The 26,832-nt window shown below is 45.9% G+C and overlaps 1 protein-coding gene across 2 annotated transcripts; it reads right to left on the bottom strand.

Moving 5' to 3' along the window:
- Positions 1-812: 812 nt before the first annotated feature.
- On the bottom strand, positions 813-16,394 carry LOC138641674 (uncharacterized). Of its 2 annotated transcripts, none has more exons than XM_069729255.1 (7): positions 16,198-16,394; positions 15,316-15,401; positions 13,030-13,098; positions 9,555-9,668; positions 5,044-5,697; positions 2,952-3,014; positions 813-1,888 (listed from the first exon to the last, which is right to left on the bottom strand). In XM_069729255.1, the coding sequence occupies exons 2-7, from the start codon at positions 15,386-15,388 to the stop codon at positions 1,158-1,160; spliced, it is 1,704 nt and encodes a 567-aa protein (XP_069585356.1). In that variant the 5' UTR covers positions 15,389-15,401; positions 16,198-16,394; the 3' UTR covers positions 813-1,157. The 2 variants fall into 2 exon arrangements, with proteins under 2 accessions (XP_069585356.1, XP_069585358.1); XM_069729257.1 differs by having other exon boundaries at positions 9,555-9,665; positions 16,198-16,331.
- Positions 16,395-26,832: the final 10,438 nt, after the last annotated feature.

The raw sequence follows: 26,832 nt of genomic DNA on the forward strand, positions 1-26,832 counted from the left end.
CATGTCATTAACGTGCAAATCACCCTTGGGGGTAAAGGGGTTAAGTCTTGTTTGCCAGAGGGATCAAATACTTATTTCTCACTGCAAAATGCAAATAAATTTATAGAACTTATACAATGTGATTTTCTGCATTTTATTTTTGATATTCTATCTCTCATTGTTAAAATTAACCTTCCCTTACAATTATAGACTGTTCATGTCTTTGTCAGTGGGCAAACGTACAAAATCAGCAAGGGGTCATGGTCAATATGGCAATACTGGTGTTTGGATCTTTTTATTTAGTGATATGCCATAAGGGTTAAATAATTTTCGATTTCCATTGATCAGACTTTTATAGATGCAGCGATATCGAATTTACTTTTTGTTGTTACTTTCTCTATTTTTTACTGGGATAAGGAGGGGGGGGGATTCAAACTTTTATACCTTATTCAAAATAAAAAAATAAATTTTTTTTTTTTCTTGCTGTATTTCTCAGTTCAATGAAAAGCTTTGAACCTGCGATCGTTTGATGGCATGTCCCATACACTGTGATGGTGAGAATCACGGTCCTCTATGATGCCCTGCTAGGGGCTGACTGCACAGGTGTACCAAGATGGCTCCCCGCGAGAATCCTGTGATTGAATGGGAGAAGGGGGGAGCTGGTGGGCACCAGAAAGGTCACATGACGGAACTGAAGGGTTATAGGTAGTGTTCTCCCACCCACGTTATATTATGCCATATCATTAAGGGGGGGGGGTGAAATAAAGTAATTTCCTCAAGAAAAATCCAAGGAAGCGAGTCAATATCAGCACCAACATCCTTAGACTCGAGGAGGCACGTTACAGATTTATTAGCGATCAGCTTCGATGATAATAAAGACATGAAGAAGCCGCGTTCCTCCGACGTGACACTACATCGCCACATTTGGGTAGCAATAGCCGGCGCCGTCTTGTCTCTGCTACATTTGGACATTACTGACTCCGGCTCGGCTGTGCTGCCCGCTGGAGTCTGAGGTAGTCTAAAATTCACCCGATTTCTCATCACATGATCAGATTGTTGCTGTGTCCCGCACACATACTTTACACTGCAGCTCTGCTTTTCCAGACTGGCTGCTGGAATACCATCAACTCCCCCGCAGGTACGGAGCTGCCGTAATGGTCAGATAGGCAACGTCTGGATCAATGTTTTTTCCGAGGCCGGGATTGGAAAGCCGCGGCCGCTCTCCGTCTTCGTCTACTTGGGTTGAACTCCGAAGCGGTGGACGAAGCAGACGCTGGTTCCGCAGAACCTGCCGGAGACATTGAGGTGGAGTCAAACATGGCCGCCGCCTCCAATATTTGGCTGGGGTTGGATTGGGCTGCAGGGTATTTAGGCGATGATGCAGGCGACGCCATAGGGCTTACAGTCGGGGCCGGCTGCAGGGCTTTTATGGCTTGCACGATGGCCCCGTAGAACTGTTTGGTGTCGCTCATATAGTTCTGGAACATGTGATTGAAATGCGTTTGGTTCATGTGCATCTGCTGCACGTGAGCGTTTAGCTCTCGCACCTCCGACGCCAGCCCCTCCAGCTGCTGCGCCATCCTGGCGTTTCCTTCCACCACGTTTTCTCGTAACTTGTGCAGTTCGGCATTGCCGGCCTGTTTCAGGTGGTGGAGGATGCGGGCACGGTCTTCCTGCAGCTGGTAATGCTGCTCGCTGACTGACGGCTCGGGGCCGTGTGTGATGTCCAGGGGGGCAGGTAATTTGTACTCAGGCTGCAGTTCAGCACCATTCATTGCCTCATGGGCGGCTGGGGTACAAGGGGCTTCTTCCTCCGACCATTCACCGATAAGGTGGATGTCCGCCGGGGAGGAAATCTCGTCATAGTCAGAGACGGGCTCACACGTCAGGGCTTGGGTCATCTGCGGAGCTGCAGAGAACAAGGAAAAGATATAACTAAATCAATGTCCGCCCAAAATGCAGATCACCCCCAATACTTGGTGATTGACCCTAGTGGATCCCAACCTATTAAAATGGATCTCCAAATGTGTAAGTTCTCTGCTCCATCAGGGTACAACTATGCTCAATGACTCCAGCTTACACTGCATTGCCTGTGGGCGGTCTGGACTCCGTCCCGATAAATGGATTATTTTATTGTTCATTAATCTTGGATTATAAGGAACATTCTGTAACAACACTTCAGCTCTGCTATATCCTAGGGGCCTGTGTAGGAATTATTGCGAGGGAGATATCTTGAAATTCTGAAATTGCTATGTATTAAAATAATAATACATTAAGAAGACTTTTTCTCCACCATCAAATGTGGGTGAACTCAGTTCTCACTGAAACTAGGGGCTTTTTTTTTTAACTTGCCAGCTGCAGAATGAGTCCTCTGAAAATCAGTCAGTGAGATCATTCTGGTGGATAGTTTGTAACTCTCTTGTCTGTCTTCCGCTGAGCGCCTCTGTGCAGCTTTATGACCACATGAAGGCTACGTTTTCCTTTGGTGTGTTCATAAATCAGCTGAGACTAGATCAGGGAAAGGCAGATAAAAGCATAAAAGCATTACTTTTCATTAGTCTGAGCTCACTGATGAAATACCAGTTAACTCAGCCAGTGGCAGACAGTGCAAGACTGAGGCTATAGGAAGCAAGTACTGCAAAATTATTTATAAAACCCAAATGCAGAAAATATTTTTTGACCCAAATACATTAATTTAGATAAGAAAAAAAGTATTTTCTTGAAGGTGTCCACAGCCTTTAAGTATATTCAGTTCTGTGCAAAAGTTTTAGGTAGGTGTGTAAATAGTGATGATATTAATATTATTATTAATAGTATCTGGTGACCGCCCGTCGCCTCCATCATCATCATCTGGTGACCACCCATCACCTCCACCATTTTCTATGCATGTTCCACACCTGCCTAAGACTTTTGCACAATGTTTTACCTTCGGAATCAGTTCAAAACATAAGATTTTATAATGGGGGTCTCACCTGAGGTATCGATGATGGGGGTCCAGGATGAACACTGCTGAGGTGTTGATGGAGAAATGGAATCTGAAAAAATGAAATCCGTATTTTTCGGGAGAAGCTCTGCTGTGATCACTGGAGGACGGGGGGCTGTAATGTCACTACATGAAGAATCGGGGCATTGCTGAACATCATGGGGAGAAGGAGCACTGCTATAACTACTGGGGGGCTAATGTCAGAAGTGCCAGGCATGCTGTGATTACTGGGGCACGAGGGGTCTGCTGTGACTACTAGGAGTATAGGACAGGACCAGGGATAGTAGGGGAGGGCACTGTATACTGGGGAAGTGGGGCAATAAGGGGAGTAAGAGCTGGTACAAGAGGAGCCCAACACTGGCTGGGAATGGGCAGGGGTCAGCTGTGACCACTAGGGGAAAAGAAACAGAGGGACTGGGGGAATTACAGGGAAGGAAAGAAATGAACTGCTGAATCTACTGGAGTAAAAAAAAAAAAAAAGAGAGGCTTCCCATGACTATGGGGGAAACAAAGAGTCTGCCTGTCCAGACTGGTGGGGAAGGAAAGGGAGGGCTTGTTGTCATTACAAGTGGAAATAATGGGGGTCTGATGTGTAGAAAGAAAGATGGGTTGATCATGGGAAAAGGAAAGAGAGAGCCTGCTGTGGCTACTGGAAAAAGAAAGGGAGGGTCTGCTGTGACTACTGAGGAAAGGATAGGGAGGGTCTGCTGTGACTACTGAGGAAAGGATAGGGAGGGTCTGCTGTGACTACTGGGTAAAAGAAAGGGATAGCCTGCCTTGACTACTGGAAGAAAGGGAGGATCTGCTGTGACTACTGGGTAAAAGAAATGGAAAGCCTGCCTTGACTACTGGAAGAAAGGGAGGATCTGCTGGGACTACTGGGTAAAATAAAGAGAGGGCCTGCTGTGACTACTGAGGGAAGGAAAGAGGGCCTGCTGTGGCTACTGGAAAAAGAAAGGCAGGCCCTGCTGTGACTACTGGGTAAAAGAAAGGCAGGATCTGCTGTGACTACTGGGTAAAAGAAAGGGAGGGTCTGCTGTGACTACTGAGGAAAGGATAGGGAGGGTCTGCTGTGACTACTGGGTAAAAGAAAGGGATAGACTGCTGTGACTACTGGAAGAAAGGGAGGATCTGCTGGGACTACTGGGTAAAATAAAGAGAGGGCCTGCTGTGACTACTGAGGGAAGGAAAGAGAGGGCCTGCTGTGGCTACTGAAAAAAAGAAAGGGAGGCCCTGCTGTGACTACTGGGTAAAAGAAAGGGAAGGTCTGATGTGACTACTGAGGGAGAGATAGGGAGGGTATTCTGTGACTACTGGGTAAAAGAAAGGGAGGCCCTGCTGTGACTACTGGGGGAAGGATATAGAGGGCCGGCTATGATTACTGGGTAAAAGAAAAGGAGGCCCTGCTATGACTACTGAGAGAAGGATAGGGAGGGCCTGCTGTGACTACTGAGGGAAGGATAGAGAAGGCCTGCTGTGACTACTGAGAGGATAGGGAGGGCCTGCTGTGACTACTGAGGGAAGGATAGGGAGGGCCTGCTGTGACTACTGAGGGAAGGATAGGGAGGGCCTGCTATGACTACTGAGAGAAGGATAGAGAGGGCCTGCTGTGACTACTGAGGGAAGGATAGGGAGGGCCTGCTGTGACTACTGAGGGAAGGATAGGGAGGACCTGCTGTGACTACTGAGGGAAGGATAGGGAGGTCCTGCTGTGACTACTGAGGGAAGGATAGGGAGGTCCTGCTGTGACTACTGAGGGAAGGATAGGGAGGTCCTGCTGTGACTACTGAGGGAAGGAGGGGTATGCTATGACTATTGGTAGAAAGAGGGGCCTGTTGTGTCTACTGGAGAAGGAGGGATCTGCTGTAAATACTGGAGAAGGAGGGATCTGCTGTAAATACTGGGGAAAGGACGAGTCTGCTGTGACTACTGGGGAAAGGACGACTCTGCTGTGACTACGGGGGAAGGAGGTTGGGGCTGCTCATACTTCTGGAGGAAGAAGCGTACATTACAAGTTGTGCCGTAGCTTATTTCCCTATATTCCATGCTGTGACCGTTAGTCCCCCCATCGTTGCACTCACCGGGGTCCTCCAGGCTGGAGGGCTTGCATGTGTCCAGTACACGCTGTGCTGCATTCATGGTCACAGAAACGATCTTCTGCCGCAATTTTTCCTCCCAGTGATTGAACCTGATCTGCTCCGGTGGGCCGATCCCCCCCATGGCCTGATGTTCCAGAGCCGCCATCTTGACTTTCACAGCTCGCTTGCAGTCCCCGTAGCGCTTCTTGCACACCTCGATAGTCCTGTAAGTGGCCCCGATACTGTTGACCTTATTAACCACTTCCTGCCAGAGACGTTTCTTCCTGGAGGCGCTGCCTTTCAGGGCGGAGTACCCGCAGAGCTCCTTGTAGTGGCTGAGCACACTCTCTACCAGCACCTTGTTCTCCTCTTCACTGAACCTCTGTCCCCGCTGCCGCTCCTCCTCCACATAGGCGGCACTGTGGATCTTCATCTTTCGGTCAAATTGCTGCCGGTCCCTAAACACATACTGGCGCCAGCCGCCCCTCTTCCTCCGTCCAGAGTTCCTCCCAATCTGCCTGGACAGCCCGTTACACCCCGGTCTGGTGGCCGCCTTCCCCGGCTCCCCGTTACCTCCGGGCTTTGCAGGTGCCGTCTCCCGATGATATTCTACACTGTCTTCTGCCCCCTGGCACCCGATGCCAGCGTCTGTGCCAGCTGAATGCCCACAGGAATAGACAGGAAAAGTGGAGAAGAGAAAAAAAATGGTTATTATATTTACCAAATAAACCAATATTTCGGGTTTATGGGTCAGGAGCGCTGCATGGGGACCTGTCATAACATCCGGGACCCAAGAGGCAGCAAAGGGCCCCGGAACTATCTGGGCCCCAGAGTTGGCCACTATTTTGCCTACTTTGTCTTTTTACAAAAAATATCAAGATCTCCGCTTGCCATCAGTGAAGGGAAACATCCCTGTCGACCTCCCCTGGTCAAAAACCTGAACAGACCTAATACTTCCCACAACTGAGGGTTGGATACAATTGTATCAAATCTAACAATACACTTCTGTTACTTTGCTGCAATGTATCAGTCCAGGCTGTCTCCTGCTGTAGGCAGATAAACTTCAGCTGCACTTTCAGTGACCATTTGCAGTACCTCTGCTTGCTGCGGTGAACAGATGTGCACAGGGCGAGAATGAGGCCAAAGACCGGGAATTACAGCTGAACGGTGGATACAGCAATAACACAAGAGGCTCATAAAAAGATTGGACATATTGGAAGAAACCTTATACCCGACAGTGAGGATGTAAGTGACTGCTAACACCCCGATAATGGTGCTGTCGCCATGAGGCCGGCGTCACACTAGAGAGTTTTACAGACGTATGAGAGGCGCAAAAACTACGCATTGCACACGGACCAATGATTCTCCATGTGGCAGCTCCTATCTGCCGTATATTTCTCAGCCGTATTTTACAGGCGTAGAAAATCGCAGCATGCTGTCAGCGTATTGCGCAAAAAATCCGCCAATGAAAGTCTATGGGGGCGAGAAAAATACAGATTACACACGGACCAGCAGTGTGACTTGCGATAAATACGCAGCGCTGTTCTACAGAAAAGCCGGTAATTCAGTGCGGTGTACAGTAAAATCACACTGACAGGTTAGAATAGAATAGATAGAATAAATGTCTACACATAGAATAGGTGTATATATATGTCATTGAGACACACATATCTATAATATAAGGCTGGGAGCGTCATTCTGTCCGAAGCCTTTATAGACTGCACAAGCGCAAGCGCCGGCGCAGTCTGGACTCCACAGAGTGACGCTCCCAGAAGATTGCGGTATGCGTAAGCACTGAACGCACACCACGATCTCCAACGGAGAAGCAGGGCCGCGCCAGGAGGGTGAGTATGAGCTATATTCACCTGTCCAGAACGGGGGCGCAGGATGGAAGCAGCACATGACAGAACAGGGGAGCAGGATGGGTGCAGCACATGTCAGAATGAAGGTGCAGGATGGGGGCAGCACATGACAGGATGGGGACGCAGGATGGAGCAGCACATGACAGGATGGGGACGCAGGATGGAGCAGCACATGACAGGATGGGGACGCAGGATGGAGCAGCACATGACAGGATGGGGACGCAGGATGGAGCAGCACATGACAGGATGGGGACGCAGGATGGAGCAGCACATGACAGGATGGGGACACAGGATGGAGCAGCACATGACAGAATGGGGGCACAGGATGGAGCAGCACATGACAGGATGGGGGCGCAGGATGGAGCACACATGACAGGATGGGGACGCAGGATGGAGCAGCACATGACAGGATGGGGACACAGGATGGAGCAGCACATGACAGGATGGGGGCGCAGGATGGAGCAGCACATGACAGGATGGGGACACAGGATGGAGCAGCACATGACAGAATGGGGGCACAGGATGGAGCAGCACATGACAGGATGGGGGCACAGGATGGAGCACACATGACAGGATGGGGACGCAGGATGGAGCAGCACATGACAGGATGGGACGCAGGATGCAGCAGCATATGACAGGATGGAGGCGCAGGATGGAGCAGCGCATGACAGGATGGGGACGCAGGATGGAGCAGCACATGACAGGATGGGGACGCAGGATGGAGCAGCACATGACAGGATGGGGACGCAGGATGGAGCAGCACATGACAGGATGGGGACGCAGGATGGAGCAGCACATACCAGGATGGAGACCATATACCAATATAAATGCTCGCCACCCGGGCGTAGAACGGGTTCAACAGCTAATATACATATATATATATATATATATATATATATATATATATATATATATATATATATATATATATATATATAATACAGCGCTAGATAGAATAAAAGCCGGTAATATTCAATTGCCGGCTTTTGCTATCTCCTTCCCAAATCTGACACGATATGAGACATGGTTACATACAGTAAACCATTTCATATCCTTTTTTATTTATTTTTTACATATTCCTCACTAATAATGTTCGAAGTGTCTGTGTGCAAAACTTTGTGGCTCTACCTGTTAAAATAAAGGGTTAAATCATGGAAAAAATTGGGGTGGGCTCCCGCGCAATATTCTCCGCCAGAGTGGTAAAGCCAGTGACTGAGGGCAGATATTAATAGCCTGGAGAGGGTCCACGGTTATTGCTCCCCCCCGGCTAAAAACATCTGCCCCCAGCCACCCCAGAAAAGGCACATCTGTAGGATGCGCTTATTCTGGCACTTAGCCCCTCTCTTCCCATTCCAGTGTAGCGGTGGGATATGGGTAATAAAGAGTTAATGTCACCTTGCTTGCTATCGTAAGGTGACATTAAGCCTGGTTAATAATGGACACCTATCCATTATTAATCCAATAGAAGTAAAGGGTTAAAAAACACATTTGGAAAAAAGTATTTTAATGAAATAAATACACAGGTTGTTGGAATAGTTTATTAAATGCTCAATCCAATTGAAGACCCTCGTCACCTGAAACAAAGTTAAAATAAAAAAACAACAATATCCCATACCTTTCCGGTGACCAGTCATGTCCCACGCTGTAAATCCATCTGAAGGGGTTAAATAATTTTACAAGCAGGAGCTCTGCTAGTGCAGCTGTGCTCCTGCCTATAAAAACTGGGGAATGAATGGAATGCAGGGGAACGTAGCATGGTATCGTAGACTTGCGGTGCTGCGCCCCTGCTGGCATGAACTCATATGAACTCTAGCGTGGGAATTTTTCTGAATATTTTCTCACGCTCAAGTTCATATGAGGTTATGCCAGCAGGGGGCGCAACACCGCAAATCTAGGTAGCTACGTTCCCCTGCTTTCCATTCACTCCCCAGTTTTTACAGTCAGGAGTACAGCTGCATTAGCAGCGCTCCTGCTTGTAAAATTATTTAACCCTTCTGATGGATTTACAGTGTGGGACATGACTGTAGCGGCGGAGAGGTATGGGATATTGTTGTTTGTTTTTTTTACCTTTTTTACAGAAGACACGGGTCATCATTTGGATTGAGCGTATAATAAACATATTACAACACCCTGTGTATTTATTTCATTAAAATCCTTTATTCAAAATAAATTATTAATATAGGATTAATAATGGATAGGCGTTTTATTGATGCCTCTCCATTATTAACCAGGCTTAATGTCACCTTACATTAGCAAGGTGACATTAACTCTTCATTACCCCATATCCCACCGCTACACGGGAATGGGAAGAGAGTGGCCAAGTGCCAGAATAGGCGCATCTTCCAGATGTGCCTTTTCTGGGGTGGCTGGGGGCAGATGTTTTTAGCCAGTGGGGGGGCAATAACCATGGACCCTCTCCAGGCTATTAATATCTGCCCTCAGTCACTGGCAGATATATATATATATTTGAGAAAGGCCCATGTTATACGGCCGAAATGTTACTATTGTTTCAATTTTCTTATAAATAAAAGTATATTTGTCCTGAGTGCCGTGAACATCACATAATTACTGATGCTGGAGCGGCAGCCATTGTGGGCGGTCGGGGCGACGGCCATTCATTTCCTATCCACATAATGATAAGAGGACACTGACCCGGGCTGCAGCAGGGAGCAGCGGCGCTCTCCTCCGGGGGATCACGCTTCTCCGTCTTCCACTCCTTCTCAGATTTAACCTGACGTTCCCCTACAATTGGCACCTCCTTTCCTGCTGGAAGTAGAAAGAACAGAACGGGTCAGTCCCCCTATATTACAGATCAGTCCCTCTATATTACAGATCAGTCCCCCTATATTACAGATCAGTCCCTCTATATTACAGATCAGTCCCCCTATATTACAGCTCAGCCCCTCTATATTACAGCTCAGCCCCTCTATATTACAGATCAGTCCCTCTATATTACAGATCAGCCCCTCTATATTACAGATCAGCCCCTCTATATTACAGCTCAGCCCCTCTATATTACAGATCAGCCCCTCTATATTACAGATCAGCCCCTCTATATTACAGCTCAGCCCCTCTATATTACAGCTCAGCCCCTCTCTATTACAGATCATTCTCTCTATATCGCAGACCAGTCCCTCTATATTACAGATCAGCCCCTCTCTATTAAAGATCAGTCCCTCTCTATTATAGATCAGTCCCTTTATATTACAGACCAGTTCTTATATATTACGCTCAGTCCCTCTATATTACAGATCAGTCCCTCTATATTACGCTCAGTCCCTCTATATTACGCTCAGTCCCTCTATATTACAGATCAGTCCCTCTATATTACAGATCAGTCCCTCTATATTACAGATCAGCCCCTCTCTATTACAGATCAGTCCCTCTCTATTACAGATCAGTCCCTCTATATTACAGATCAGTCCCTCTATATTACGCTCAGTCCCTCTATATTACAGATCAGTCCCTCTCTATTACAGATCAGTCCCTCTATATTACAGGTCAGTCCCTCTATATTACAGATCAGTCCCTCTATATTACAGCTCAGTCCCTCTATATTACAGATCAGTCTCTCTATATTACAGATCGGTCCTTCTAGATTATGCTCAGTCCCTCTATATTACAGATCAGTCCCTCTATATTATGGTCAGTCCCTCTATATTACAGGTCAGTCCCTCTATATTACAGATCAGTCCCTCTCTATTACAGATCAGTCCCTCTCTATTACAGATCAGTCCCTCTAAATTACAGATCAGTCCCTCTAAATTACAGATCAGTCCCTCTAAATTACAGATCAGTCCCTCTAAATTACAGATCAGTCCCTCTAAATTACAGATCAGTCCCTCTAAATTACAGATCAGTCCCTCTAAATTACAGATCAGTCCCTCTAAATTACAGATCAGTCCCTCTAAATTACAGATCAGTCCCTCTAAATTACAGATCAGTCCCTTTATATTACGCTCAGTCCCTCTCTATTACAGATCAGTCCCTCTCTATTACAGACCAGTCCTTCTATATTACGCTCAGTCCCTCTATATTACGCTCAGTCCCTCTCTATTACAGATCAGTCCCTCTCTATTACAGATCAGTCCCTCTCTATTACAGATCAGTCCCTCTCTATTACAGATCAGTCCCTCTCTATTACAGATCAGTCCCTCTCTATTACAGATCAGTCCCTCTCTATTACAGATCAGTCCCTCTCTATTACAGATCAGTCCCTCTCTATTACAGATCAGTCCCTCTCTATTACAGACCAGTCCCTCTCTATTACAGACCAGTTCTTCTATATTACAGCTCAGTCCCTCTATATTACAGATCAGTCTCTCTATATTACAGATCGGTCCTTCTATATTATGCTCAGTCCCTCAATATTACAGATCAGTCCCTCTCTATTACAGATCAGTCCCTCTCTATTACAGATCAGTCCCTCTCTATTACAGATCAGTCCCTCTCTATTACAGATCAGTCCCTCTCTATTACAGATCAGTCCCTCTCTATTACAGATCAGTACCTCTCTATTACAGATCAGTCCCTCTCTATTACAGATCGGTCCTTCTATATTATGCTCAGTCCCTCTCTATTACAGACCAGTCCTTCTACATTATAGATCAGTCCCTCTCTATTACAGATCAGCCCCCCTCTATTACAGATCAGTCCCTCTCTATTACAGATCCGTCCCTCTATATTACAGACCAGTCCTTCTACATTATAGATCAGTCCCTCTCTATTACAGATCAGTCCCTCTCTATTACAGATCCGTCCCTCTATATTACAGACCAGTCCTTCTACATTATAGATCAGTCCCTCTCTATTACAGATCAGCCCCTCTCTATTACAGATCAGCCCCTCTCTATTACAGATCAGCCCCTCTCTATTACAGATCAGCCCCTCTCTATTACAGATCAGTCCCTCTCTATTACAGATCAGTCCCTCTCTATTACAGATCAGTCCCTCTCTATTACAGATCAGTCCCTCTCTATTACAGATCAGTCCCTCTCTATTACAGATCAGTCCCTCTCTATTACAGATCAGTCCCTCTCTATTACAGATCAGTCCCTCTCTATTACAGATCAGTCCCTCTCTATTACAGATCAGTCCCTCTCTATTACAGATCAGTCCCTCTCTATTACAGATCAGTCCCTCTCTATTACAGATCGGTCCTTCTATATTATGCTCAGTCCCTCTCTATTACAGACCAGTCCTTCTACATTATAGATCAGTCCCTCTCTATTACAGATCAGCCCCCCTCTATTACAGATCAGTCCCTCTCTATTACAGATCCGTCCCTCTATATTACAGACCAGTCCTTCTACATTATAGATCAGTCCCTCTCTATTACAGATCAGCCCCTCTCTATTACAGATCAGTCCCTCTCTATTACAGATCCGTCCCTCTATATTACAGACCAGTCCTTCTACATTATAGATCAGTCCCTCTCTATTACAGATCAGTCCCTCTCTATTACAGATCCGTCCCTCTATATTACAGACCAGTCCTTCTACATTATAGATCAGCCCCTCTCTATTACAGATCAGTCCCTCTATATTACAGACCAGTCCTTCTATATTACAGACCAGTCCTTCTATATTATAGATCAGACCTCTGTGCAGGGACAATATAAGGGTCCTTTGCAGTCCAATATCTCCTCACTCCTCACAGTTCCACCTGCTTTAGGCCGGTGCCCACAATCCGTAAGTAGCAGCGCTCTGGACGCAGTGTATATTCGCTGCCATCTACTGAACGCAGGTGACTCCTCTGTGATCACTGAACCGTGCGGATTCACCGCGTCCAATACATTACATTAATGTCATTTCTGTTGTGGAGACTCGCGTGTCCAGAAGACAAATAGATGTGCTGCGGTCTGGGAAGACGCGCCGCATGTCCGTCTCCACGAGTGAGCCGCGACGTGGTATGAGGTTTCTTGAACTCACATCCAGTGTGCTGTAACATCTGGACGCTGCGCGTTGGATGTTTAACAAATACACAGCATCCAACCAGCACGGTTTACTGATCGCGGGCACATTCCCTGTGATAGGGGCCACCTTACATCTGGGCTGCACAGGTTGCACCAATGATGTCTCTGCCCCGGGTCACTATGTCTCCCCCATATTACAGGTCAGTCACTCACCTGCTGCTTTAATCGGGGGATCGTCCTCTATCTTCACCTCAATTCTCTCCAATACGACCTCGGGGATTCCTGCAATATGTGAACAGTGAACACAGAAGCAGATGAAGCAGAGCCGACTATGTCATTTCAGGGGAAGTGTCATCATTTCTCCCCCTAAACTGCTGTCATAACAGAATGAAAAATTTTTAAGTGAAAAATAGCATCAAACAGCATAGCATGGAAATGAACCTGTATGCAAGGAAATGGTGATGTGTCCAGTGGGCGGTCCTTCATCTATTAAGAGTCCTGTCATAGCGTCAGCAGCCCGTCCCATCTGTATCATCTGATGTCCTCTGACCACATGAGATGGTTTAGCGAGGGGTTACTGCAGGTAACAAAGGACCAGGCGACAAACAAAGGACCAAGCTGCAGATGCTTCACAGACAAAAGACCACCCAGAGGACACTTCACAGACAAAAGACCACCCAGAGGACACTTCTCAGATGAAGGGTCCGCACAGTGCACACTTCACAGATGAAGGACCACCCAGAGGACACTTCACAGATGATGGACCTCCCAGAGGACACTTCTCAGATGAAGGACCGCCCAGAGGACACTTCTCAGATGATGGACCTCCCAGAGAACACTTCACAGATGAAGGACCGCCCAGAGGACACTTCACAGATGAAGGACCGCCCAGAGGACACTTCACAGATGAAGGACCGCCCAGAGGACACTTCACAGATGAAGGACCGCCCAGAGGACACTTCACAGATGAAGGGTCCGCACAGTGCACACTTCACAGATAATGGACCTCCCAGAGAACACTTCACAGATGATGGACCTCCCAGAGGACACTTCACAGATGATGGACCTCCCAGAGGACACTTCACAGATAAAAGACCACCCAGGGGACACTTCTCAGATGAAGGGTCCGCACAGTGCACACTTCACAGATGATGGACCTCCCAGAGGACACTTCACAGATGAAGGACCTCCCAGAGGACACTTCACAGATGATGGACCTCCCAGAGGACACTTCACACATGAAGGACCTCCCAGAGGACACTTCACACATGAAGGACCTCCCAGAGGACACTTCACAGATGAAGGACCTCCCAGAGGACACTTCACAGATGATGGACCTCCCAGAGGACACTTCACACATGAAGGACCTCCCAGAGGACACTTCACACATGAAGGACCTCCCAGAGGACACTTCACACATGAAGGACCTCCCAGAGGACACTTCACAAATGAAGGACTGCCCAGAGGACACTTCACAGATGATGGACCTCCCAGAGGACACTTCACAGATGAAGGACCTCCCAGAGGACACTTCACAGATGATGGACCTCCCAGAGGACACTTCACAGATGAAGGACCTCCCAGAGGACACTTCACAGATGAAGGACCTCCCAGAGGACACTTCACAGATGAAGGACCTCCCAGAGGACACTTCACAGATGAAGGACCTCCCAGAGGACACTTCACAGATGATGGACCTCCCAGAGGACACTTCACAGATGATGGACCTCCCAGAGGACACTTCACAGATGATGGACCTCCCAGAGGACACTTCACAGATGAAGGACCTCCCAGAGGACACTTCACACATGAAGGACCTCCCAGAGGACACTTCACAGATGAAGGACTGCCCAGAGGACACTTCACAGATGATGGACCTCCCAGAGGACACTTCACAGATGATGGACCTCCCAGAGGACACTGCACAGATGAAGGACCTCCCAGAGGACACTTCACACATGAAGGACCTCCCAGAGGACACTTCACAGATGAAGGACTGCCCAGAGGACACTTCACAGATGATGGACCTCCCAGAGGACACTTCACAGATGATGGACCTCCCAGAGGACACTGCACAGATGAAGGACCTCCCAGAGGACACTTCACACATGAAGGACCTCCCAGAGGACACTTCACAGATGAAGGACTGCCCAGAGGACACTTCACAGATGATGGACCTCCCAGAGGACACTTCACAGATGATGGACCTCCCAGAGGACACTTCAATGATGAAGGACCTCCCAGAGGACACTTCAATGATGAAGGACCGCCCAGAGGATACTTCAATGATGAAGGACCGCCAAGCTGACACTTTTGGAGTCATTTGCACACAGTGCTAGAATGATTTTAAGCAGTGAGATACCACAGGTCATATACCGTGCTCAGCAAGACAACCAGCACCTATATATTAGTCTGTGTATAGTTCTAAGCTCTGCTACACCGGCTCACACTACTACCATGTGTATATGCAGCAGTTGGTGCTGTGCTCCGTACACTCACGTAACAGGTTGGGGTCCATGCTGATGAAGGCCTGCGCTCCCCTGATCCTGCTGAGATACGAGTGTTTCTGCATGATGGCTGCTCACCTGAAAAACAAGAATATAGATCTAATGTGGAGACACAGAACCTGCGAGGATCAGCTCTTACCATGGGTGTAACCTTCAGGGGCCACAAAGACACGGGGCCAAATCCTGATATCCTCAATTCTTACTGATAAGAAGAACCCACAAATGTGTGTCCCAGAGACACGATAAATAGAATACATAATGGATAGATAATAGATAGATGATAGAAATAGATAGAATATATAAAAGATAGATAATAGATAGATGTGGGCCTAATAAAGTCCACGGTTACCATTGAAAACCTTGGAGTGCTGCTTCCTATCTTTATATATTTGGTAAATATATGGATTATTGCCGGGAGACCTGTGCACCATCTAACTGAATGTGCTGCGCCAGTTTTCTCTAACTAGATAGATAGATGATAGATAATAGATAGATGATAAATAATAAATAGATGATAAATAAATAGATAGATGATAAATAATAGAAAATAGATAGGTAAGAGACAGATAGATAAATGATAGATAATAAATAATAGATAGATATGAGATAGGTAAGCAAATCTAATATTCCAAGAAAAAATAAAAAGTATTCCGATGCAATTAGACCTTCAGTTGTGGTTGATATTTGCATCTTTCTCATACAATCCATTTTATATCTTCCGATTATTCTTAGAATCATATTTTACAGATGCATCAACACTATATACATCCTTCCTATACATTTCTATGCACACATTGTGTATACCGGTCCTTCCGTTCTCTCATGGAAGGGTTAATAGAATGGGGAGGGCTTTGCCTGCAGTAAAGTGACTCACCCAGGGACACAGGAGGGAGGCGCTGGGTGCAGAGAATAGAAGAAGGCAGTGGGGTCTGCAGGATGCCGGGGGTCCGTGCTGTGGCCCTTCCTCCGCTCCTCCCGGGGGCCCGTGCATCTGATGTCTGTACAGCGAGGAACCGATCATCCGGGAACAGCCAGATCCCCCTGCTGCTGATACAAAGGAAGCACTTCCAGTGGGAGGAGCTACAGAGTGCAGGGGGTGGGGCCTCACAGAGATACATTGTATCAGCACCAGCGACACTGGATATCCTGCGAATGCAACAAAGTAACACATAAGTCTGCTGTGTATACCCACAACACTGATCATCCTGTCCACCTCAACATACACCCCACAAATCATACTGTCCACCCCAACATACACCCCACTGATCCTCCTGTCCACCCTCAACATATACCCCACTGATCCTTCTTTGCACCTCAACATGCACCCCTACATACACCCCACTGATTCTGTTAACAAAAATCACACTGATTATCCTGTGTATCCCAATATACACCCCACTGATCATCCTGTACACCCCCGACATACACCCCACTGATCATCCTGTACACCCCCGACATACACCCCACTGATCATCCTGTACACCCCCGACATACACCACACTGATCATCCTGTACACCCCCGACATACACCCCACTGATCATCCTGTACACCTCCGACATACACCCCACTGATCATCCTGTACACCCCCGACATACACCCCACTGATCATCCTGTACACCCCCGACATACACCACACTGATCATCCTGTACACCCCCGACATACACCACACTGATCATCCTGTCCACCCCATCTAACACCCGACTGATCCTCCTGTGCACCCCAACATACACCCACTGATCCTCTTGTGCACCCCAACTTACATCCCACTGATTCTCCTGTGCACTCACCACATACACCCCACTGATTATCATGTCCACCCACAAAATACACCGTACTGTGTAGACACGGGGGGTCAGTGGGTGCTCAGTCTGCTGGCCCGAGACTGCATGGATCAAGGATCATCCCACTGAACCCCCGCTCTCCTTTTACCATGGGTATAAAACTACTCTGAACAGTCTCAACCCTCTGCTGACTCGCCGGGATTAAAGCAGCTGCAACTTCCATGGCAAACTACCTCCACTTGTGGCACGCACAGAGAGGAGGTGACGACAAGCTTAGAAAGGTGACAGTGCTTTGAGGTACAAGGCCAGGTGACCGGAGGGTCACAACCTGGCTTCTCCAAACATCTCCATGAAGTCAGGTGAGTCCCAGGTGACCGGTGGTTCCAAATCCTGACTTCCCCATGCGTATGCATGGGTTCAGTGATGGTCAATGGAGCAGATCTGTATTCTTTCAGCTGAGGCCGTGGTCCTCTAAGCTGGTGTCCTGTAGAATGTCAAATTTGTGTTGCTTGTGATGGAGCCATGATATTCTGGCTGCTGTCTTGTAGAGTGTTCCTGGCTGTGGTTTTGTAAAGAGTCTCTGGATCTCTTGTTACCGAGGCATATCCTCTTTACATAGTTCACAACTGTTGTCCTTCAAGCCATCATCCACAGGTCAAGAAAAAGGTGTGATGACATTAACTCACATTGTTTGAGTATTTAATCAAATTGCACAGTTTGTCCTTCTCTGTTTTGCAGGTCAAGAAACTAGCTTGCCTGGACAATGACTAGTCAACATATTAATAAAGCATGTATTTTTCAATTATCATGCATCTCTGTCATCCAGGATAACAACACAATATGTTACAACAAACATCAATGTAAAAGTCAATATTACGGGCTCATACGAACAATAGTCTATGTTTTCTTGACCAACCAAAGCAAAGCACATAAATTCAAAAGTCAACATATAGATAACTGTCTACGCCTCCTGGCCTACTAAAAATACAGGGTGGGCCATATATGGGGATAAACTTGGGTGGGCCATGTATATGGATACACCTAAATAAAATGGGAATGGTTGGTGATATCACCTTACAGATTGTGGTACTTTAGTATATGGGAGGGTGAAAACTTTTCAAGATGGGTGGTGACCATAGCGACCATTTTGTAGTCGGCCATATTGGATGTATCTTTATAAATGGCCTACCCAGGTGTATCCATATAAATGGCCCACCCTCTATATGTCTGGATAATTAAGATAAAATGCTGTGTCATCACATTGCTCCCTCATTTTAATAAGCCAAACTTGATAGGTTTCCCATCATCCTCCACTTGTCAGGGACAGTCCATCAGCATGTCTAAGCACAGACACGAATGTAACAGGTATCACCTTCATGAGAACAAAACTTTGTATCATCCAGTTTCCTCATAGCATATTTGTGTCTTCCAATAGACTCCACACATAATTGAGAACTGACTCATATCCGTTCCGTCCACACATGGCGTCCTCCACACCCCGTGGTGCCTGGATTAAATCCACTGGAGGGTCAGTGGCCTGGTATTCAATCCGAAAAAGCTCCTGTAGTTGCCGATGCTTGTTGCGGTTATTCATCCACTCTGTTCCAGGGCTGGTGGAGTTGGACATACACCATGTTCCAAATTATTATGCAAATGACATTTTTCTCGGATTTTCCTAAATGGTCGGTGCAAATGACAGTCAGGCTAATAAAAGTCATCACCCGTTATGAGTTTTCATCGAATTTTATTGAAGAAACCTCCCAATGATAACAGTATAATCTCCAAAATGAATAAAACCCCACAATGCACTGTTCCAAATTATTAGGCCCAGTAGAATTTCTATACATTTGATATAAAGACCTGAAAATGCTTATTTGTGGAATTTGCAGCATTAGGAGGTCACATTCATTGAGCAAAAAAGCTATTTATCTCCAAAACCTCCTAACAGCCAAGTTACATGTAACATCGGACCCTTCTTTGCTGTCACCTTCACAATTCTTGCCTCCATTGAACTTGTGAGTTTTTGGAGAGTTTCTGCTCGTATTTCTTTGCCTCCCAGAGCTGCTGTTTTGAGGTGATCGGCCTCCCACCCTCATAGATCTTTTTCTTGATGATTCTCCAAAGGTTCTCTATAGGGTTGAGGTCAGGGGAAGATGGCGGCCGCACCATGAGTTTATCTCCTTTTATGCCCATAGCAGCCAATGACTCAGATTCTTTGCAGCATGAGATGGGGCATTGTCAGCATGAAGAGGATTTTGCTCCTGGTTTCTGCTTTTTATACCATGGAAGAAAGTTGTCGGTCAGAAACTCTATATACTTTGCAGAGGTCATTTTCACACCTTCAGGAACATTAAAGGGCCCTACTAGCTGTTTCCCCGTGATTCCGGCCCAAAACATGACTCCTCCACCTCCTTGCTGACGTCGCAGCCTTGTTGGGACATGGTGGCCATCCACCAACCATCCACTACTGCATCCATCTGGACCATCCAGGGTTGCTCGACACTCATCAGGAAACAAGACTGTTTGGTAATTAGTCTTCATGTATGTCTGGGCCCACTGCAACCATTTCTGCTTGTGAACACTGTTTAGGGGTGGCCGAATAGTAGGTTTATGCACCACAGCAAGCCTTTGAAGCATCCTACACCTTGAGGTTTGAGGAACTCCAGTGGCACCAGCAGCTTCAAATAACTGTTTGCTGCTTTGTAATGGTATTTTGGCAGCTGCTCTCTTAATCTAATGAATTTGTCTGGCAGAAACCTTCCTCATTCTGCCTTTATCTGCATGAACTCTGTCTGTGCTCTGTTTGGCCGGCGTCACACTTGCGAGTTTTACGGACGTAAGAGCGCAGAAACTACGTCCGTAAAACTCACAAAAAATATGGCACAATTATTCTCTATGCCCCTGCTCCTATCTGCCGTATTTTACTGATCAGTATTATACGGCTTTCTACGGCCGTAGAAAATCGCAGCATGCTGCGTTTGTCACCGTATTGCGCAAATAAAACGCCAATGAAAGTCTATGGAATCCCCAAAAATACGGATTACACACGGACCAGCAGTGTGACTTGCGAGAAATACGCAGCGCTGTTACAGAGAAAAGCCGGTAATTCAGTGCGGTGTACAGTAAAATCACACTGACAGCTTACAGTAGAATAGGTAGAATAAATGTGTACACATAGAATAGGTATATATATATATATATATATATGTCAGTGCGACACATATATGTATATATATTCTTACTTCATACAGGCGCGATATAGCAAAAAGCCGGTAATTCAATTACTGGCTCTTGCTTTCTCCTTCCTAAAACCCGACATGATTTGAGACATGGTTTACATACAGTAAACCATCTCATATCCCCATTTTTTTTGCATAATCCACACTACTAATGTTAGTAGTGTGTATCTGCAAAATTTGGCCGTTCTAGCTCTTAAAATAAAGGGTTAAATGGCGGAAAAAATTGGCGTGGGCTCCCGCGCAATTTTCTCCGCCAGAGTAGTAAAGCCAGTGACTGAGGGCAGATATTAATAGCCTGGAGAGGGTCCATGGTTATTGCCCCCCCCCCCTGGCTAAAAACACCTGCCCCCAGCCACCCCAGAACAGGCACATCTGGAAGATGCGCCTATTCTGGCACTTGGCCACTCTCTTCCCATTCCCGTGTTGCGGTGGGATATGGGGTAATGAAGGGTTAATGCCACCTTGCTATTGTAAGGTGACATTAAGCCTAATTAATAATGGAGAGGCGTCAATTATGACACCTATCCATTATTAATCCAATTGAATGAAAGGGTTAAAAAAAACACACACACATTATTAAAAATTATTTTAATGAAATAAAAACAAAGGTTGTTGTAATATTTTATTTAACACCCAATCCAATCACTGAAGACCCTCGTTCTGGAAAAGAAAAAACATAATAAACCAACAATATACTTACCTTCCGCAGATCTGTAAAGTCCAACGATGTAAATTGCTTCAGGAGGCTAATTTGCATATTCCAGGTGCCTTCTGGGAGAAGCGAAGTCTCCCTAAGCTAGAAGATCGTTGGGTACAGCCGGGACCAGCTGCTTCGAAAGCATCACCAAACCAGGGATTCAAGCTTCAGGAGGCTAATTTGCATATTCCAGGTGCCTTCTGGGAGAAGCGAAGTCTCCCTAAGCTAGAAGATCGTTGGGTACAGCCGGGACCAGCTGCTTCGAAAGCATCACCAAACCAGGGATTCAAGCTTCAGGAGGCTAATTTGCATATTCCAGGTGCCTTCTGGGAGAAGCGAAGTCTCCCTAAGCTAGAAGATCGTTGGGTACAGCCGGGACCAGCTGCTTCGAAAGCATCACCAAACCAGGGATTCAAGCTTCAGGAGGCTAATTTGCATATTCCAGGTGCCTTCTGGGAGAAGCGAAGTCTCCCTAAGCTAGAAGATCGTTGGGTACAGCCGGGACCAGCTGCTTCGAAAGCATCACCAAACCAGGGATTCAAGCTTCAGGAGGCTAATTTGCATATTCCAGGTGCCTTCTGGGAGAAGCGAAGTCTCCCTAAGCTAGAAGATCGTTGGGTACAGCCGGGACCAGCTGCTTCGAAAGCATCACCAAACCAGGGATTCAAGCTTCAGGAGGCTAATTTGCATATTCCAGGTGCCTTCTGGGAGAAGCGAAGTCTCCCTAAGCTAGAAGATCGTTGGGTACAGCCGGGACCAGCTGCTTCGAAAGCATCACCAAACCGCGCGCCTTACGGCGCGCAAATTTTTGCCTGTAGGACATTATTGCAAGAGAGCTTGGCTGAGTAGATTACACAAGAAGGAAAACACACAGCAAGTCAGCAGGATCTAGGAGCAACATGGCAGATGTGACAACCTACATGGTGAGCTGCAGCATGTGCTACATGTTCACAGATCGACCAGAAGAAGAATCCAATTTCACCTGTCAGAAGTGTAGACTAGTGGCCCTTTTAGAAGAAAAGGTGCGGGGTCTGGAAGAAAGAATAGCAACTTTGAAACTCATCAAAGAGAATGAAGACTTTCTAGACAGAACAGAAGCATCTCTACTGGTCACAGAAGGTGAAAAAAGTGTCAGAGAACCTCCAAAAGCAGATGAGTGGAAGCATGTGACCAAAAGAAGCAAGAAGACCATGGAGAAATCACCAACCACACAACTGAAGAACCGATATCAAATCTTTGTAGAGGATGAAGATGGCACACCTAAGAATGAAGCAATACCAGCAAGCAAAAAAGAAAAGGGCACACAGCAACAAGTGACAGCAAAAAGTACAGCCAAGAAGCAACGAAGAGTGGTGGTGGTGGGAGACTCACTACTGAGAGGCACCGAAGCAGCCATCTGCAGACCGGACATAACTGCAAGAGAAGTATGCTGCCTTCCAGGTGCGATGATCAAGGATGTGACCGATAGGATACCAAAGCTCTTCAGCTCCAAGGACGTCCACCCATTTCTTCTGATACATGTTGGCACCAATGACACGGCAAGGAAGGACCTACCGACAATCTGCAAGGACTTTGAAGAGTTGGGGAAGAAAGTAAAGGAACTGGATGCACAGGTAGTTTTTTCTTCTATCCTTCCAGTAGACGGGCATGGCACCAGGAGATGGAACAGGATCCTTGATGCAAACAACTGGCTAAGACGATGGTGCAGACAACAAGGATTTGGATTCCTGGACCACGGTGTGAATTACTGGTATGATGGACTCCTCGCCAGAGACGGACTACACCTCAACAAACCTGGGAAACACACATTCGCCAGAAGACTCGCTACACTTATCAGGAGGGCGTTAAACTAGAAGAAGAGGGGACGGGAAGAAAAACATTAGACTCGAACAAAGACGACCCAGGAAAACATACTCAGAAGGGAGGTAAGAACATTTCTAAAACAATCCACAGTGAGGAGATTGGAACAAAACAAAATCCTCTAAACTGCATGCTCGCAAACGCCAGAAGCCTGACAAACAAGATGGAAGAACTAGAAGCAGAAATATCTACAGGTAACTTTGACATAGTGGGAATAACCGAGACATGGTTAGATGAAAGCTATGACTGGGCAGTTAACTTACAGGGTTACAGTCTGTTTAGAAAGGATCGTAAAAATCGGAGAGGAGGAGGGGTTTGTCTCTATGTAAAGTCTTGTCTAAAGTCCACTTTAAGGGAGGATATTAGCGAAGGGAATGAGGATGTCGAGTCCATATGGGTTGAAATTCATGGAGGGAAAAATGGTAACAAAATTCTCATTGGGGTCTGTTACAAACCCCCAAATATAACAGAAAGCATGGAAAGTCTACTTCTAAAGCAGATAGATGAAGCTGCAACCCATAATGAGGTCCTGGTTATGGGGGACTTTAACTACCCGGATATTAACTGGGAAACAGAAACCTGTGAAACCCATAAAGGCAACAGGTTTCTGCTAATAACCAAGAAAAATTATCTTTCACAATTGGTGCAGAATCCAACCAGAGGAGCAGCACTTTTAGACCTAATACTATCTAATAGACCTGACAGAATAACAAATCTGCAGGTGGTTGGGCATTTAGGAAATAGCGACCACAATATTGTGCAGTTTCACCTGTCTTTCACTAGGGGGACTTGTCAGAGAGTCACAAAAACATTGAACTTTAGGAAGGCAAAGTTTGAACAGCTTAGAGATGCCCTTAATCTGGTAGACTGGGACAATATCCTCAGAAATGAGAATACAGATAATAAATGGGAAATGTTTAAGAACATCCTAAATAGGCACGGTAAGTGGTTTATACCTTGTGGGAATAAAAGGACTAGAAATAGGAAAAACCCAATGTGGCTAAACAAAGAAGTAAGACAGGCAATTAACAGTAAAAAGAAAGCATTTGCACTACTAAAGCAGGATGGCACCATTGAAGCTCTAAAAAACTATAGGGAGAAAAATACTTTATCTAAAAAACTAATTAAAGCTGCCAAAAAGGAAACAGAGAAGCACATTGCTAAGGAGAGTAAAACTAATCCCAAACTGTTCTTCAACTATATCAATAGTAAAAGAATAAAAACTGAAAATGTAGGCCCCTTAAAAAATAGTGAGGAAAGAATGGTTGTAGATGACGAGGAAAAAGCTAACATATTAAACACCTTCTTCTCCACGGTATTCACGGTGGAAAATGAAATGCTAGGTGAAATCCCAAGAAACAATGAAAACCCTATATTAAGGGTCACCAATCTAACCCAAGAAGAGGTGCGAAACCGGCTAAATAAGATTAAAATAGATAAATCTCCGGGTCCGGATGGCATACACCCACGAGTACTAAGAGAACTAAGTAATGTAATAGATAAACCATTATTTCTTATTTTTAGTGACTCTATAGCGACAGGGTCTGTTCCGCAGGACTGGCGCATAGCAAATGTGGTGCCAATATTCAAAAAGGGCTCTAAAAGTGAACCTGGAAATTATAGGCCAGTAAGTCTAACCTCTATTGTTGGTAAAATATTTGAAGGGTTTCTGAGGGATGTTATTCTGGATTATCTCAATGAGAATAACTGTTTAACTCCATATCAGCATGGGTTTATGAGAAATCGCTCCTGTCAAACCAATCTAATCAGTTTTTATGAAGAGGTAAGCTATAGACTGGACCACGGTGAGTCATTGGACGTGGTATATCTCGATTTTTCCAAAGCGTTTGATACCGTGCCGCACAAGAGGTTGGTACACAAAATGAGAATGCTTGGTCTGGGGGAAAATGTGTGTAAATGGGTTAGTAACTGGCTTAGTGATAGAAAGCAGAGGGTGGTTATAAATGGTATAGTCTCTAACTGGGTCGCTGTGACCAGTGGGGTACCGCAGGAGTCAGTATTGGGACCTGTTCTCTTCAACATATTCATTAATGATCTGGTAGAAGGTTTACACAGTAAAATATCGATATTTGCAGATGATACAAAACTATGTAAAGCAGTTAATACAAGAGAAGATAGTATTCTGCTACAGATGGATCTGGATAAGTTGGAAACTTGGGCTGAAAGGTGGCAGATGAGGTTTAACAATGATAAATGTAAGGTTATACACATGGGAAGAGGGAATCAATATCACCATTACACACTGAACGGGAAACCACTGGGTAAATCTGACAGGGAGAAGGACTTGGGGATCCTAGTTAATGATAAACTTACCTGGAGCAGCCAGTGCCAGGCAGCAGCTGCCAAGGCAAACAGGATCATGGGGTGCATTAAAAGAGGTCTGGATACACATGATGAGAGCATTATACTGCCTCTGTACAAATCCCTAGTTAGACCGCACATGGAGTACTGTGTCCAGTTTTGGGCACCGGTGCTCAGGAAGGATATAATGGAACTAGAGAGAGTACAAAGGAGGGCAACAAAATTAATAAAGGGGATGGGAGAACTACAATACCCAGATAGATTAGCGAAATTAGGATTATTTAGTCTAGAAAAAAGACGACTGAGGGGCGATCTAATAACCATGTATAAGTATATAAGGGGACAATACAAATATCTCGCTGAGGATCTGTTTATACCAAGGAAGGTGACGGGCACAAGGGGGCATTCTTTGCGTCTGGAGGAGAGAAGGTTTTTCCACCAACATAGAAGAGGATTCTTTACTGTTAGGGCAGTGAGAATCTGGAATTGCTTGCCTGAGGAGGTGGTGATGGCGAACTCAGTCGAGGGGTTCAAGAGAGGCCTGGATGTCTTCCTGGAGCAGAACAATATTGTATCATACAATTATTAGGTTCTGTAGAAGGACGTAGATCTGGGTATTTATTATGATGGAATATAGGCTGAACTGGATGGACAAATGTCTTTTTTCGGCCTTACTAACTATGTAACTATGTTACTAAATCCTTCTGAAAGGGTTAAAACATTTTGCAGCAAGGAGTTCCGCTAATGCACGCTGCTCCTCGCTGCAAAACCCCAGGGAATGAAGGTAAAGTAGGTCAATGACCTATATTTAGCTTCATTTGCGGTGAGGCGCCCTCTGCTGGCTGTTCATAGATCGTGGGAACTTTCCTAGAAAGCCTGGGAGCTTTCAAGGTAAGTTCCCACGATCTATGAACAGCCAGCAGAGGGCGCCTCACCGCAAATGAAGCTAAATATAGATCATTGACCTATATTTAGCTTCATTCCCCGGGGTTTTGCAGCAAGGAGCAGCCTGCATTAGCGGAACTCCTTGCTGCAAAATGTTTTAACCCCTTCAGAAGGATTTACATCGTTGGACTTTACAGATCTGCGGAAGGTAAGTATATTGTTGGTTTATTATGTTTTTTCTTTTCCAGAACGAGGGTCTTCAGTGATTGGATTGGGCGCTAAATAAAATATTACAACAACCTTTGTTTTTATTTCATTAAAATAATTTTTAATAATGTGTGTTTTTTTAACCCTTTGATTCAATTGGATTAATAATGGATAGGTGTCATAATTGACGCCTCTCCATTATTAATTAGGCTTAATGTCACCTTACAATAGCAAGGTGGCATTAACCCTTCATTACCTCATATCCCACCGCTACACGGGAATGGGAAGAGAGTGGCCAAGTGCCAGAATAGGCGCATCTTCCAGATGTGCCTGTTCTGGGGTGGCTGGGGGCAGATGTTTTTAGCCAGGGGGGGGGGGGCAATAACCGTGGACCCTCTCCAGGCTATTAATATCTGCCCTCAGTCACTGGCTTTACTACTCTGGCGGAGAAAATTGCGCGGGAGCCCACGCCAATTTTTTCCGCAATTTAACCCTTTATTTTAAGAGCTAGAACTG

This window comes from Ranitomeya imitator, chromosome 6 (assembly GCF_032444005.1).
Source record: "Ranitomeya imitator isolate aRanImi1 chromosome 6, aRanImi1.pri, whole genome shotgun sequence".
Taxonomy (NCBI): Eukaryota; Metazoa; Chordata; class Amphibia; order Anura; family Dendrobatidae; genus Ranitomeya; species Ranitomeya imitator.